The 15,548-nt window shown below is 45.3% G+C and overlaps 1 protein-coding gene across 1 annotated transcript in view; it reads right to left on the bottom strand.

Annotated features, from left to right (window-relative positions):
- The window catches only part of LOC147421716 (josephin-like protein), a 45,830-nt gene extending 32,271 nt beyond the window's left edge, over window positions 1–13,559 (bottom strand). The window contains exon 1 of the mRNA XM_086503517.1: window positions 13,310–13,559. Within this exon, the coding sequence (XP_086359643.1) occupies window positions 13,310–13,405 (96 nt within the window). The 5' untranslated portion in view covers window positions 13,406–13,559. The remainder of the gene's footprint in view (window positions 1–13,309) is intronic.
- Between the last annotated feature and the right edge of the window lie 1,989 nt (window positions 13,560–15,548).

The following is a 15,548-nucleotide window of genomic DNA, read 5'->3' on the forward strand; positions in this document are numbered from 1 at the left end:
GTGAATCGTGCTCATCGTACAATATGTCATGCCTATGAAAAGGGATCACATAAGGACGGTGACTAAAATACAAGAAAGCATCACAAATGAAACACTCGAACAATGTGTGCTGACTAATCATTCGAACACATAATACTTCCTATGGGGGTTCTTGGGACCTCGACTCGAGAGCCAAGATCGGGTTGTCGTGATCTATCAAATCTGCAATAAGGTTAGCTTCACTAGACAAAGTATCAACTAAACCATCAAACTTGTGACCAATCACAGTTTCTTCCTGCAAATCATCATGCTCGTGAATAATCACATCTTGATCATGCAAATCATGATGCTCGTGACTAATCACATCTTGATCATGCAAATCATCATGCTTATCATTATCATGCAATTCCTGTGTGCCATGCTTTGGAGAAGACAAGACTGAGAGAGTCTCCTTCTCCTGAATCTCTTTAAGTTGCGCATGCACATTAGAAAAGAGTCGGAACAACGGGCTATGGCTGCCATGCTTTCTTCGTGTTCGCGGGCTATTTCTGCTTTTCTTTCTGCTATTCTTGCTTCGCGTTCTAACTTCCTCTCCATCATCATCTTGTCGAAAGCCTCCATAGGAGTTAGTGCAATCCTTTGCGTAGATGGGGAAGAGGAAGGGTCGGAAAACCCTCTTGGTGGAGAAAAATCTTCTTCACCACCCTCATGCTCATCACCTCCATGCGAGTATCCATTCCGCTTCCGGTGATGACCATCCACTGAAGTCTTGGGTTCTTAAGTTCACGAGGAACTTGGGGTCTTGTGGTTCTTGGGTTTTTGGGTTCTTGAGTCTTGAGGTTCTTGAGGTTCTTCTTTAGCTTGCAATCTTTGTTAGGGAAGGATCTTCTCTTACCCGAGCTCTTCTCTTTTCCGCGGGCGCACCCCTTGGCGGCCTTACGCTCACACCAAGGTTGCTTTTTCCCACCTCGCGCCGATTGGCCAGCCGCTAAGTGCACGGTCCGCTCTCAATGAGTGAAAAGAGAAACAAGGGGAGGCTGGACAAGCCCTTCTTTCTTGGGTTTGCTGCCACTCTTCAAAAAAAAAACACGATCACGAATCGACACACCCAAGAGGACTTGGGTTACGTGCGATCCCAATAAGCAAAAAAAAAATCAGAACACTGTCAAAGCTCTGATACCAATGTAAGGTGCAGCGCAAGTGAATGTTGACTCTATGTCGGTGACAATGTCGATGGCGACGATGCAACGACGACGCGCTGAAAACGCAGATGCTGAAATCTGCGTTTTCCGGGCTGAAACTACAAACTACGCTGGATCTGACCGTGCGGCGGTCTGCTACGGGAAGGTTGAATCTGCGAGGTTTGGGACTTCTACTGCAATGTGTCTATGCTGAAAACTGAAAACACTGGTCGATCTTGCGGATCTGTCGAGATGAATCTGCAAAACGCTAGATGGTTATGCTGATGCAAAAACGCTAGGCTGAATTCTGTTCTGTTGTGGAAATCTGCTAACGCTAGCACTGATCTATAGTCTTCTGTCGCTAGGCTGCTGCAAATGCAAAAACGCTGGGCTTGTTCTGCTGAAAACGCTAGCTGTTGCTGATGCAGAAAACGCTAGGGTCTCTGCTCCAAAAAAGCTAGGTGTCCTGTGGGGGTCCTGCTGAGAAGGTGCCTCTTGAACACACGGTTCCTGCTACCTCTTCTGCCAGAAATGCTAGCGCTAGGTTTCTTTATATACTTCCTTGTCAAAATTGCCTTACCTAGTTCCCAACAAAAGTCACTTAAAAATAATAAGTGAAAATTGGCTAAAATGGGAAAAAATGCTCCTGATAAGTTCTGACTGTAATCTGATAATCATGATGTGTGCAACCAGAGGATATGCATCTACTCTAAGTGCCTGGACATGCACGGTCTGCGAAAAGACTCACAAACGTGCCAGAACACTTCCTAATCTAACTGAACTGAACCCATGCAATAAAGTAGCTTGTCCACGTACACATAGGGTTAGATGTGCACGTGACAGTTTTTTAGTTAGTGCATTGACCTCTTCTGAGTTAGCTTGAGTTTTCCAGACTCTTGCTGAGATTTCAGGTTTGGGCTGAGTTTTCCCAGATTCAAAGGTGAGGATCCTTGATCTTGTCTTTCCAATACCCCTCTCTGCTACCTCTAGACACCCTTGCCTTCCACAGGTATCTTTCTCTTCCGGCGCTTTTCTGGACATTGGTTACTTGCAGTTTTTTTCTCTGTTTTCATCCATCCAACGGCTGAGAAGTGCGAGGATAACTCAAAATCGACTTTTGCGGCGTTCCCGTACCGATTGGTGGCGTACACGCCCGCTGAATTCTCTGTTACAGCAGCGTTTTCAGCCCCTTTGCAGTGGTTTCTTGGGTGGACAGCAGGCTGAACTTTTGTCCGGACACCATCTGGTGGTCGTCTTAGCGGTTATCTTGGACTGCTACAACTTTGGACCCACGTACCTCATACATCGACTTGATCTCTACGAGTTCTTGTGGCATACGCTTCTGCACGGAGAACACATAGATATGGCCGGTCAAGCGGCACATGGATTCACTGCCTTCTCAAAGTCCGCCAAGCTGGACAATTCCAACTACAGTGTTTGGAAGATGAAGGTGAAGACTCTCATCACCTACAATAGAATCTAGGATTGTCTTACAGACCCTTCAAAGGCCGTCAAGCCCATGGTCACTGCTAGGACCATTTCACAGGCAAACGTGGATGCTTGGGTCCACATCGATAGACGAGTGTATACATTCCTCCTTATGAACCTCTCTCACACGGTTCTACGAGAAGTCCGAGTGGAGGAGCATTCCCATGGCTTATGGCAGCGCATTCTCAGCACATTCTGGATCTATTCGAGGACAAATCCGTCGCCATGACTCTTCGGCTAGACTCTTCGGCTAGAGCGGGAGCTTTACCTCCTGCAATACATCCAGTTCAACTCATTGGTGGGGTTGACTCGCAAGATGCGGGAAGTTTGGGACGACCTCATCGCGTGACATGACCTCGCGCATGGCCATGCAACTGCTCTTCAAACTCCCTCCTCGATACCACGATCTTATCCGCTCTCGCCCCGCACAGTCCCCTACCTGGGAAGAGGTTCTTCCCGAGCTCATGTAGATTGAGAGCCACTCCGTGTTTCAGGCTGGAGGAGCTGTAGGCACGGATGGTGCATTGTTGGCCAAGGGCAAGGACAAGGGAAAGAAGGCCCAAACTTCTGAGTCGGGCGAATCCTCTTCAGAGAAGAAGAAGAAGAAGAAGAAAAATAAAGACATTGAGTGCCATTAGTGCAAGAAGAAAGGGCACAAGGAGGCAAAGTGTCGGAAGAAGAAAAGGGATGAGGGTGAGAAAGCTAAGGAGAACACGGCTTCCACAGCGGCAGCGACTACCAAGGTTTCAGAGGGGATTTCACTTGTTGCCGCTACCGGTATGGCACTTACTTCCTATCAGCCAGGTGCGTGGATTGTGGACAGCGGTGCTACCGCCCACATGACTCCTATGAGGGACTGAAGTCTCGTTTACCGCCCTCATGGCTTCACAGGATCAGTCCATCACCCTTGGTGATTCCCATACGGTTCCGGTCTCAGATACAGGCCAAATACCCATCTTCAGTTCTTCAATTGACCCACGTTACAGTACTTTGGAGGCTTTGTACATACCGGACTTAGCCTTCAACCTCCTATCAGTGGCTTCACTTGATTCTCAAGGGGCTCAGGTACTCTTTGGAGGAGGTAAGGTCACTATCTTCGACTCTACTACTGGCACAGTGCTAGCGAATGGTGAGCGAAAGAGCGCTCTCTTCAAGCTCACAGCCCTACTCACATGGCGCAGTATCTTCTTCCCTATGGCATGCTAGATATGGTCACTTGAACCATTCCTATGTCACATGACACATCCAACCCTATGTGTCCGTGGACAAGCTACTTCATGGCAAGGGTTCAGTTCAATCAAGTCAGTCTAAAATAGGAAGTGGTCTGGCAGCTTTTGCGAGTCTGATCGTAGACCGTGCATCTCCAGACACTTAGATTAGATGCATATCCTCTGGTTGCACACAGCATGATCATCAGATTACCATCAAAACCCATCAGGAGCATTTTTTTACAGTGCATAGACCTATTTTCCCTATTTTAGCCAATTTTCACTTATTATTTTTAAGTGACTTTTGTTAGGAACTAGGTAGGGCAAAATGAGCAAGCAAGTACATAAAGAAACCTAGCGCTAGCATTTCTGGCAGAAGAGGCAGTAGGAACTTTGGTTCAACAGGCACCTTCTCAGCTGGCCTAGCATTTTTGCATCGCAGCAAGGACCTAGCGTTTTTCATCCGCAGACCAGCCTTGGCGTTTTTGCATGGCAGATCAGCCTCGGCGACAACAAGACACAACAGATCAGCCCTAGTGTTAGCAGATTCCACAGCGACAGCAGATCAGCCCTAGCGTTAGCAGATTTCCTCAGCAAGGATAGTTTTCAGCCCTAGCGTTTTTGGTTTGCAGATCAGCCTCGACGTTTTTCAATTCCATCGCGACAGAATCAGCAGTAGCACCAGCGTTTTCAGTTTTCAGCGCATCGTCGTTACATCATCACCATCGACATCGTCACCGACATAGAGTCAGAATTCAGCAAATAAAGATTTGCAAATTTCAGCCCTTACCGTTTTCAGATTTCAGCCCGTCTCGTCGTCGTCCTCATCGTCGTTGTAACAGACTTGGACACTCCAAGTCAAGAATCAATCGTGACAGCACCAAATAACCACTTCAACACAATTCACAGATCACAATAGATTTGCACTGGCCCGGCGGAGTTCCGTGCCTAGAGATATTGGTCCCAAAGACTGGCGCCCCTTTCGGTATTTCTTTTTGTATTAATAAATTCAAAGTACAAGAGAGTGACTCGGGATTCACTCTCAAACTCTGCGTCCAGATGCTCTGAGAAGTGAGGCCCTCACCACTAATTTAAAGGTTACAAGGGATGCCCAAAAGCAGAGCCCCAAAAGCTTCAAATCAAAAGCAATTGCTCTCTCTATCTCTCTCACAGAGAGTCAAAACTTGAAAGCAAAAGCATTCTCTCTTTGTTTCTCATTGCGTAGAGAAAAAGCAAAGTTTGCGTTGCTCATCATTTTAAAAACTTATTTTTTTTATTTTTTTTTCAGCCTCCGCGATTTCCGAAAATTAGGGTTTCTGGTAGAAATTAGGGTTTTTGTTGTCCGCCACGTCATCACTTTGTGACATACCCCCGTCTTGAAAGCATTGTAATCGACCGCGATTACGCCTGCAAAACCGACAAAAGCCATAAACCGTCTTAGCAGACATTGACTGTTAGTACCTATGTACTAGGAACACACATCTAGCACATGTACAAAATCGACACTCACATCACAGGACATCACATGACATTCAACATTCATTCGGATCTTAGACCATGATTTATCGGCAATGTAGCTAGCAATCACATCTAGGTCCAATCGGGACCTCATCGATGTCCGATTGACTAACCCCTATTGCAACCATGTCTATTCGAGATCAATCAGACCAAAATGCTGCAGTCATTTCGTCTATCAGTTCCTACACTCAAAAGAAGTCAAGAACAAATCAGTATCATTATCAGGAATTCCATTTCATAAAGTCATCCAGCAGAATACTGTCAGCTCTCAGTATCCCTGAAGCTCAAAGAGACATCAGTGACTTTAGTATCAAAATCAAGGCATCTATTGACAAAGGAGCGGAGTAACTCCCCTCTTATGCATCCCACTGCACCGGATCTTCAGCCAAGCTAATTTCTGGGTTCCATTTGGAGTAGACTATGCTAAACCAAAGCATCGAGGTAAAGTTTCACAATCCGAGGAGTATCTGCTAGGTCCTCCTCCTCTATCCACTTCGCATCAAATGCAGGAAAGTTCTTGAACTTAACCAAGAACCGCCTTTGGACTTTACCTTTCTTCGTATCCGTATGTGCCAAAATCTGTTCAGGAACAAGGGTCTCCTCGTTTTCTTCCACTGCGGGTTGCTCATCAGCTCCCCATCATCAGGCACATCACCCTTAACAGGTTTCAAGAGACTCACATGCAATGCATTGTGAATCCTCCAAGTATCTAGCAGTTTCAATCAGAAGGAGACATCATTTATCTCTTCTGTAATCTGGAAAGGTCCGTAGTATCACATATTAAGCATCGTGATAATTTTGTGTTCTCGGGAGATCAAAAATGAAATCCATTTCAATATTTTCCCAGGGGCGGGTGACTATGGGTAAAGGCTGTAACAATTCTTGTGCCTTATGCCTATCAAACTTGACCTTCTGGCATAGTGCGCACAAACTCTTCCACATCCTTTTTGAGTCTCGGACAAGAGAAGTATCTCTCTACCCCTTCATGGTGGTAGCAATGCCGCGGTGACCCGTAAAAGGTGGACAGTGGCATTCAGCCATAACCTTTTCCTGCAACGGCTGTATAACGCACAACATAGTCTTTCTCATCAAGTAGCCTTCCCGAAGGGAGTATCCAGCTATTGTCTCCCCATCCCGTATCCGTGTGAAAATATCTGCAAAATCTGTATCTGTGGCATACTGATCGACCATATCCTCGAAGCTCCTATGATGTATCGCGGAAATAGCCAAAACCAACGGCTTCCGAGACACAGCATCTGCCACCACATTCTTTTGTCCCTGCACATGGACAATCTGGAAGTGAAACTGTGACAAGATGTTCGCCCACCGCATCTGCTTTTCCGAAAGCTGCTTCTGTGACAAGAAGTAGCGCAAACTCTGATGGTCTGTAAAGACAGTAAAATCCGCTCCGAGTAGGTAATGCCGCCACTGAGTAAGAGCGTGGATAACCGCCAAAAGCTCTCTCTCATATATCTGTGCTGTCATCTCCAGCCTAGAGAACAATCGGCTCTCGTAAGCAATGACATGGCCTTCTTGCATCAAGACCGCACCCAGACTACGACCATAAGCATCACAAAATACTTCAAATGACTTCTGCAAGTCCGCAAAGTCAAATCTGGTCCTGTAGTCAATTTCTCTTTCAATGTCTGAAAGGCAGTCACCTCTGTGGATCCCCAAGAGAAAAAAGACTCCTTTCTGTATCAAGGTATGCAAAGGGGAAGCAACCTCTGCAAACTTTCGAATGAACCGTCTGTAGTACGAACACAGTCCCAAGAAGCTTTCAACTTCATGGACATTCTTCAAATCGGGCCAATCACGAATAGTGTCTACCTTGGCCGGATCCATTTGCACTCCTGTTGCTGAGACAATGTTCCAAAAAAAATGTATCTCGGAAGCATATGATCTGTGTATTCTGCTTCATTCTTGGAGAAAACAATGATATCATCAAAGAAAGTGCCAACAAATAGCCTGTACTCTTGAAAAATCCTGTCCATCATCCGGTTAAATGTCGCAGGAGCATTGGTTAAGCCAAAAGGCATCACCAAAAAACTCAAATAACCCAAGAGTCATCCGAAAGGCTGTCTTGTAGACGTCTCCCGGCGCGATTCAGATCTGATGATATCCACTCTTCAAGTCAATCTTGCTAAAGCACGAGGATCCCTGTAACCTGTTGAGTATATCATCGATCCTAGGAATCGAAAATTTGTTCTTGATGGTGATTTTGTTGAGAGCGCTATAATCGATGCACATTCTCCAAGATCCGTCTTTCTTCAAATCCAACAACAGTGGAGAGCAATACGGTGAAGTACTATGCTGGACAAGACCCTTTTCCAAGAGGTCTTTCATTGGGTTCATAATCTTTTCATTCTGTACTCGGCTCACACGGTAAGGTGGCCGGTTCGGTGACGTGCTTCCAGGTATCAGGTCAATGATCTGATCTTCAGGCCCTCTAAAAAGCAATCGGCATGAGTGTGGAGAAAAATCTTGGCATTCTTTTGTTCAGGTCAAAACATATTCAACCTTTATCCATCGTTCAGTTCTCTCCAAAAAGAATGAGTAAAGAATCTAAAGTTCATCAAGTACAATTCTCTAAGCCCTTCATTTATCAAAGTCGCTTTCTTGGCCCAGTAGTAACCACGGCGTAGTTCTTCGGGTACCAAGGATCCTGAGTAGAACGTCACTCACGTGCCCTGAACACCCCTGTCATTACAAACGAAGTTTGCCAATGCTGGGTGTAATGGCAACATCCCATCCGGGTGCCAGTCGAACTACCTCCGCCTATGGCGTCAGTCGGTCGAGCGTAATTTCCAAATCGAGCCGCCAATTCCAAGTGAAAAGAAGTTGGCCTTGGCTCCATCAAAAGAGCTTCTTGATCCTTCACTTTGCCCCAAAAGCGGCAAAGTTTTTACTTCCATTCATTAGATTCGGTGCAGGTCCCATGCCATGTGGTACCATTTCTGCTTTTCTATCTGCCTTTTCTGCCACATTCCTCAGCTGCTCTCGAACTCTCACGCTTGTCGTCGTCTTTATCATTCTGTTCTTTCTGTGCCTTTAGGGCACTTCGCGGAGATATGTCCATGTTCCCCGCATCCAAAGCACTTCCCCTTTCTGATGAAGCGAGCTCTCTCCTCAGGAGTAAGCTTGGGTCGTGCATCCTTTTTCTCTGGGTTGCTCTTTTTCTTTCTACTTTCATTCCCAGAAGTCTGTTCGGCTCGTTGTGTCATGGCCTCATCCGTGGGGTAGGTCAGACTGCCAGAGTGAATGGCAAAGCCCCGCTTTGCATGACTCATCAACTCCTGAAAAGAAGCTGACTTCTGTTCCAAGCAGTGATCTCGGATCTCTGTAGGTAGACCTCTGTAGGTAGACCCAAGGTAAACCGCTCAATCTGTTCTCTGAACGAGATCTTCTTGAATGAAGAGGCGGGTAGAAAAGAGCTCCAGAATCTTTCACAATAAGCATCGATTGTATCTTTCTTGGTCATCCGAAGATGGTTCCAAGCAGCTCGTATATCTCGTTCATATTCTTGCGTCAACCAAGAAGAAACAAAAGCTTCTTAAATTTCAACCATTTAACTGGCACAGTCTTGTTTAAAAGAAGCGTGGACCACCAAGTACAAAACATTCCCCTTAAAGTAAGAGGCAGCTCTCCGAATCTTGGAGTGCTCTGAATAGCGTCCTCCCGCGAAAGCGATGTCAAACTGTTGTATAAAAGACAAAGCCTTCGAAGCATCTGAGTATCCTGAAAAAGTATCAAACTTGATCGAGTGGCCACCTTCCTTAAACTCTCGGACTTTCGTGCTTTTATCTTCGAGAAAGTCATACTGGTTAGCTTTGTAAAAATTCTTCTTGTTCGCATAAACGTTTCCGTCATCGGAATCTGAGCTGTCTGTAGACGAGTCCTCAGTAGAAGTGTCAGTCTCTCGGCGAGATGTAGCCTTCTTTGCCTTTTTTTTGCCCTTTCCGAAGCTTTGTTTCTTGCTTCGCTTTTTACCTTTTCTGTCTTCTTCGCTCGAATCTGAAGAGCTAGAAGAACTGTCAGATGAAGAAGAAGAAGAAGAAGAAGAAGAAGAACTGGGTACTCCTTCAAATCGAACACGCTTCTTCCGTTTCTTTGCCTTGTCAAAAGTCGACTGACGACCCAAATATCCCGGGAAGTCAATGCTTTTCATCTACTTTTTGCCGTGCTTTTTGGCTTTCTTTTGCGCGTCAAAAAGTTGGGCGATCCGTGCATCAACCACCTCTTCTAATTCCTTCTCTGAATATTTCTTGGGAGCAGAAGGTTTCTTGAGAGTGGGTTTTGGGGGTGGTGTAGTGGTTTTCTGCCACTGTTCGTGCACTTCCTAAAAAGAAGTCTCGCTCATATATTTTGCAAATTTTGGGTCCTTCGCAAAATTGAGCATCATCTTCGTTGCATCGCCGATCAATTGACGACGTGTCCATCTCTCTTTGCTCCGCCTGAGTAGGCCGAGGCGGGCCATACTCTCTGAAATCTTCGTTGTGATCCCTGCCCGCATCTCCAGATGCAGAGGGAGTCTACTGATCCTTGCGTGAAGCCATAGGTGCCGCGGAAAAAAAAAATTGGGGATCAGATTTCTCGTAGAAGAGAAATCGGTCGTGCTCTAATACCGCTGTAACAGACTTGGACACTCCAAGTCAAGAATCAATCTGTCACAAATTGGGAGCGTACACGAGCACTTGAAAATCTGAAAATTAAAATACTTTGCAAATGTGAGAGAAGGGAGAAGATCGACACAGTATTGGGGACCAGAAGATGGGCTGGTCCCCCCCCCGTTAAGAGTATTCTTTTATTCAGGGAGAATTCGTATACAAGCACGAGAACCCGAGGAAACCCCTCCGTTCTATAATCTTAGACCCGAAGGTCGTGCTTTCCCGTAAAGGGCTTAGGCACAAGGCCGTTCCTTCCCGTAAGGGACTTAGGCGCGAAGCCGTACTTTCCCGTAAGTGACTTAGGCGTGAAGCCGTACTTCCCGTGAAGGGCCTTCCCGTAAGACGGGAGATTCCTACAAAACAAACCACACAAACACGCGACAACAATTCGTATGGCGAATCCACAATAGATACCTGTCGCTCTTGCGCGAGAAAAAGCGACTTCCGTGCTTCGTAGTCTCGCGATCTCTTGCGGCAGAGTCTTCTCTTGCTGACGTTGGTACCCCCTTTGAGTGAGGGCATGTGGTGCTTTTATAGCTCCCTGGCCACGGCACGAATAGCTGCTCGCGTAGAGATCGCGGCCGTTTTTTTTCTTTTTCTTTTTCTTTTTCTTTTCTTTTTTTTTTTTTGCACTGTTCTATCCGAAATAGGGAGAGAGAATTCGCTGGCTGATTTTGTTGCTTTGTCTTCTAAGTGGCTGCCCACTTATTAAGTGGGCGGCCGGCATATTTTAAAATTGGTCTGAACCTGCCCAAAAACTCAATAAAACCTTATAAGTTAAAACCAATGCATTTCACAACACTTCCCAGGCGTCCCTGGATGCAACCACATGCACGAATGCAATGCAAACATAGATTCCTCGCGGGAAAGCGTCTGCCTTCCCGCGATTGTTCCTGCTTTTCATAAAAAGCTTCATTGAACCCATCTTTATTCTTGTGCTTGCGTTCTTACGCGTATTTTCTTACGCAGTTCGGATTTCCTCCTTAGCCTACAAGATGCCCCCTTACTGATGCACCCGTCACCCATCATGTGACGCATCAGGGGCACTCGTAACCAGGCCCTTTCCACCGAACGTACGGAAACTCCTTCGCGATGTTTACCGTCACCCATCAAATGACACATCAGAGTTGTCCATTCCTGATGGCAGTTCCTGTAGCTACAATCTTTTAACAGTTCTTAGTGCACATAATAAAATATCCTAAAAAAGAAATTAATCATTAAAAATAAGAAAATAGTCCAATTAGCAACACAATCGCGACAGCACCAAATAACCGCTTCAAAACAATTCACAGATCACAATAGATTTGCACTGGCCCGGCGGAGTTCCGTGCCTAGAAATATTGGCCCCAAAGACGCCATGATGCCCGAGGGAAGAGTCATGCAGGTTGTGGTGAACCAAGCTGTTGCAAGAAGAACCTGATTCACCACAAGGGCTCTTCCAATCAAAGAAAAATGCAAGGATGATCAATGGCAAAGTTTCTTCCTGATGGACTGTTGCACAGGCGCAAACTGTTGCTCAACAAACACATCAATCCCCACATGGAAACCCAAATATCTACAAGTCTGCCCTATAGGTGGCCAAGTGAAATTATCTTGTGCACCCCAGTCACAATCTTCATCTACTCCTACTAGAAAGCCAAAAGACTTGTGCCAGTTTATGAGAGCACCACTGGCCATGCGGAAGGTAGCAAGAGCATCCCATAGACTGTCTAAGGTGGGTGTGTCATATCGAACAAAGAGCATAGTGTCATCAGCATATCCCTGATCCAACAAATTTGGCAAGTCAACCAATGGCGTAGCAAGACATCTCAATTTTGGGGTTCTTTGGTGCAAGAAGAGAGACATGACCTCCGCAAAAAACAGAAAGTAGGCACCCAGGAGACATCCTTGGTGAACTGAACGAGATAGAGAAAAGGGGTGTCCAATATGGCCCCTGATCGTGACAGCACTGGAAGCAATATAGTATAATGTAGATGCACCTCTCTCTCTCTCTCTCTCTCTCTCTCTCTCTCTCTCTCTCTCTCTCTCTCTCTCTCTCTCTCTCTCTCTCTCTCTCTCTCTCTCTCTCTCTCTCTGTGGAGTTCAACTCTCCTCGTCGGCTAGATCCTTAAGGTCTCTTGGGATAGTTTCCTACGACGTTAAAAGTTCTCTTTTTCGTCTTCTTCTCTCTCTCTCCCGCCCACAAGTTGCCAAGTCACCAATCTATGGCTAGAGTCCAATGAGGAGTCAAGTGGAGCCTATGTTACTGCCTTAAAGGTCAAAAAGTGCCATGAAAGTGGGCATTGCTTTGCTTAGCCCCTTGCCCTCATTGCAAAAAAACTAACCATTCACCCTCCAAGTGTTGATTTAAGGACAAAAAGGATAAAAGGGCAAAGGCAAACTCCACATTGTCAAAAAGTCCACTTCCAATTACATGCATGGCAATGAAAATTAAAGCGACGCATTGTAAATGAAGAGCTTTCCCAGAAAATGCAAGAAAGTGAGTGTCATGACTCAAATTACATTGGCACAAGATACAAACAATGCTGAGCTAACAGCATTCGAAGATGGAAACAAAATGCAGAAGGAAACACTCCTAATGTGCGGGTTTAGCTTGCAATGAATGCAGGCACAAGGTCTTGCTCTGACTACACTTCTCTATTTTTGGCTGGCACTAACTATAGCTAATGCTCCTCCATAACTAGAATCCCCTTTCTCTAAATGGTTGCCGTGCATGCTGTGAAGGACGCTTCTCTATTTTTGGCTAGCTCTAACTGTAGCTAATGCTCCTCCATGACTGGCAACCCCTTTCTCTAAATGATTTTCCTACATGCTCTCAAGGAGATATGAATTTAAGAAATACTAGACTATTTTATGTGTATGTTAAACATTTACATCTATTCATACATTCTATAAGAGGATAACGCCAACCGGTGTCGCAGCCTCGTGGTTTGAGTGTCTGTGTGGTAGAAAAAAGAACAGGAAATCCATAGACAAAAGCAGTGAAAATCCTTGGGAAAAATAGAAGACAACACCACATGTAGCTACTGTCTGGAAAGAGCAATACAGCAAACAAAGAGTGGCAGACATGTTACTCTTGATTCAATGCCCAATATTGCAAGGCTCAACAAATAAGTAAACGCAATTAATCGAGCTGCATGAAAGAATAAAATGCATCTACTGACAGATAAACGTGCATGCGCAACACGTGCACACACGTTCGGCATTCACATAAATAAACAAGCACCTAATATGCACTTAAAAAGGTGAAGCAGGCTATGAGCTGAACCTGGTACAGATTGTTGAGAGAGTGAAGGAGGCACAACTGAAGACGTTGTTTCTCATGAAAGATTGGGGCAGATTGAGATCGAGGTTGCTCAGTCATGCCTGCTGCACTGCTGCTGGAGGGCTCGCCTTACGTTGCCAAGGTAAGAAGCAGCAGCTGGGGGAAGATAACGACAAAATTCAACATTGCTGCCGCGGCGGCGATCGAACAGATTTTCGACGTGCGCATCGACGACTCTAACTTGCAACTAGTCGTTCGTGGGTGGTACTCAGGGCTAAATAACACATAGTATTAAGGAGGGGGGTAAGGGGATCGAGGGCAGAAAAGTGCGCGCACGAAAATCGGAGAGGTTACAGTCGTAGATGGGCACTTAAAAACTAAACCGGCCACAGACTAAACCCGACCACAGATTAAACCCGGGCAGCGTCTATATTTTAATAATAAAACCCCAAAAATCCGGGTCATGGATACAACATGTGCGCGCGGGTGGGATGGTTACCCCATGCGTCACAATCTGGGCGACGAGGCCCTGGGTTCAAATCGAGTCGCCGCTCGGGTTCCTTTTCGCGTTGACTTTCCGCGCGTCCGGGTTTAATCTGCCTCGGGCTTCCCGCATCCACTTCCGCGCCGTCGATCCCCTTACCCCCCCCCTCTTTAATGTTATGTGTCACTTAGTGTCGTGGGTGGTGGGTCTTGCTATACAAGTTGTAGCAATGAATGATTATGGGCTCAATTATTTAGGACTAAAGTAACACATTGGCTAGCAACTGTATGCAAAGAAACTAGGATATATATAGTTCGGTATCAACTATTTAGGACTAAAGTAAAGATGCACAAGGTGCATTCACTACTATAATACGTTATATGCATTGGCTAGCGACCGTATGCAAAGAATTCGTGTCTGATTAATATGTACAGATGCTGATCGATATCGAGTGTGTAGTTTTGAAAACAACTTACAAGTAAACCAAACTAAAGGAAGCAATGTGCAAAATTCTAAAACACGCAAATGGATAAAGCATCAATGGATTGCAATAAGAAATGAAGTACTTTACTAACCTGCAATGTTGTACAGGTGTTTTTTGTTGTCCAAGCTACACGTCGATCTTGGAGTCAAGCTATAGAAAAGCAATGTGAATAGTTAAACATTTCGTCTTGCAATGAAGCGCAACAGATTGAAAATGCTAAGTATACAGTGCACGTCATGCAAAAGTGCCATACAAAAGTATGGTGGAAAGTTGGCATTATGGTCTCTCCAAAAATAATAAGGAACGTAAGTCGTGTCCTGTCTCGTAGCATTTATGTGTTGCGTCAAGCAAACGTATAGGCATAGGGAACTGCATGCAGATAATGGACCTTGCAGTGTTGTCAAGCTGGAGTTGTGGTTACGCAGTCAAAACGTCCATTGTTGTGAATATGTCCTTTCTGTCATACTAAAAATAGGAGTCAACACAAATACAAAAGTGCAAGAGATAGATTAAAGTTGCACCAAAAAAACGTATAGGTATAGGGAATTGGATGCAGATAACAGACCTTGTAGTGTTGTCAAGCGAGAGTTGTGGTTGTGCAGTTAAACGTCCACCGTTGTGAATATATGTCCTTTCTGTCACACATAAAATGGGAGTTAACACAAATACAAAAGATGCAAGAGATAGATTAAAGTTAAAGAGAAGCGGATGTAACTTTATGTTATATGTCATAGACTGCGTAGGGCTTATTGTAGTGATGAGTTGATAGTTTGAAAGCCAGTGGAAGCTATCAAAGCATGTCGCTACCATGAATCATCCTATAAATTCCTATCTCAATCCTTAGCAACTCTATTCTTCTGAAAATGTAGCTGCTACCGAGGAGATGACGGTGTCAAGCTTGTCCAAATTCTATCACATCTTTTCTCACCCGTACCGAATTGTATGCACAAAAGCCCTCGAGCTGTGTTATATTCAAACGGTGCTACAACTGGTTGCCATCATGTTGCCTGTTGTTTCAGCCACCCCCTCTTTTGTCCACTGCTCCAAAGTAGCCCAAGCTATGCTATCACTACATATGCCTCTTGGAGGAACCACATTAGATCTTTGTTGCCTTACCCAACATAGTCGTTGCCATGTCACCATTTCTCTCCATTTGGGATGGTCTAGGCTTAGGTTGTGCCATAGGCCTTTTGTTCACCCATCATCTCCCAATTGGACTCATTGAATGCGTGTAGCCTCAAACAACCTAGAGCTCTTGCTTTGTGAGCCCAAGC

The sequence above is a fragment of the Adiantum capillus-veneris genome, chromosome 27 (genome assembly GCF_014529385.1).
Source record: "Adiantum capillus-veneris isolate H3 chromosome 27, ASM1452938v2, whole genome shotgun sequence".
Lineage (NCBI taxonomy): Eukaryota > Viridiplantae > Streptophyta > Polypodiopsida > Polypodiales > Pteridaceae > Adiantum > Adiantum capillus-veneris.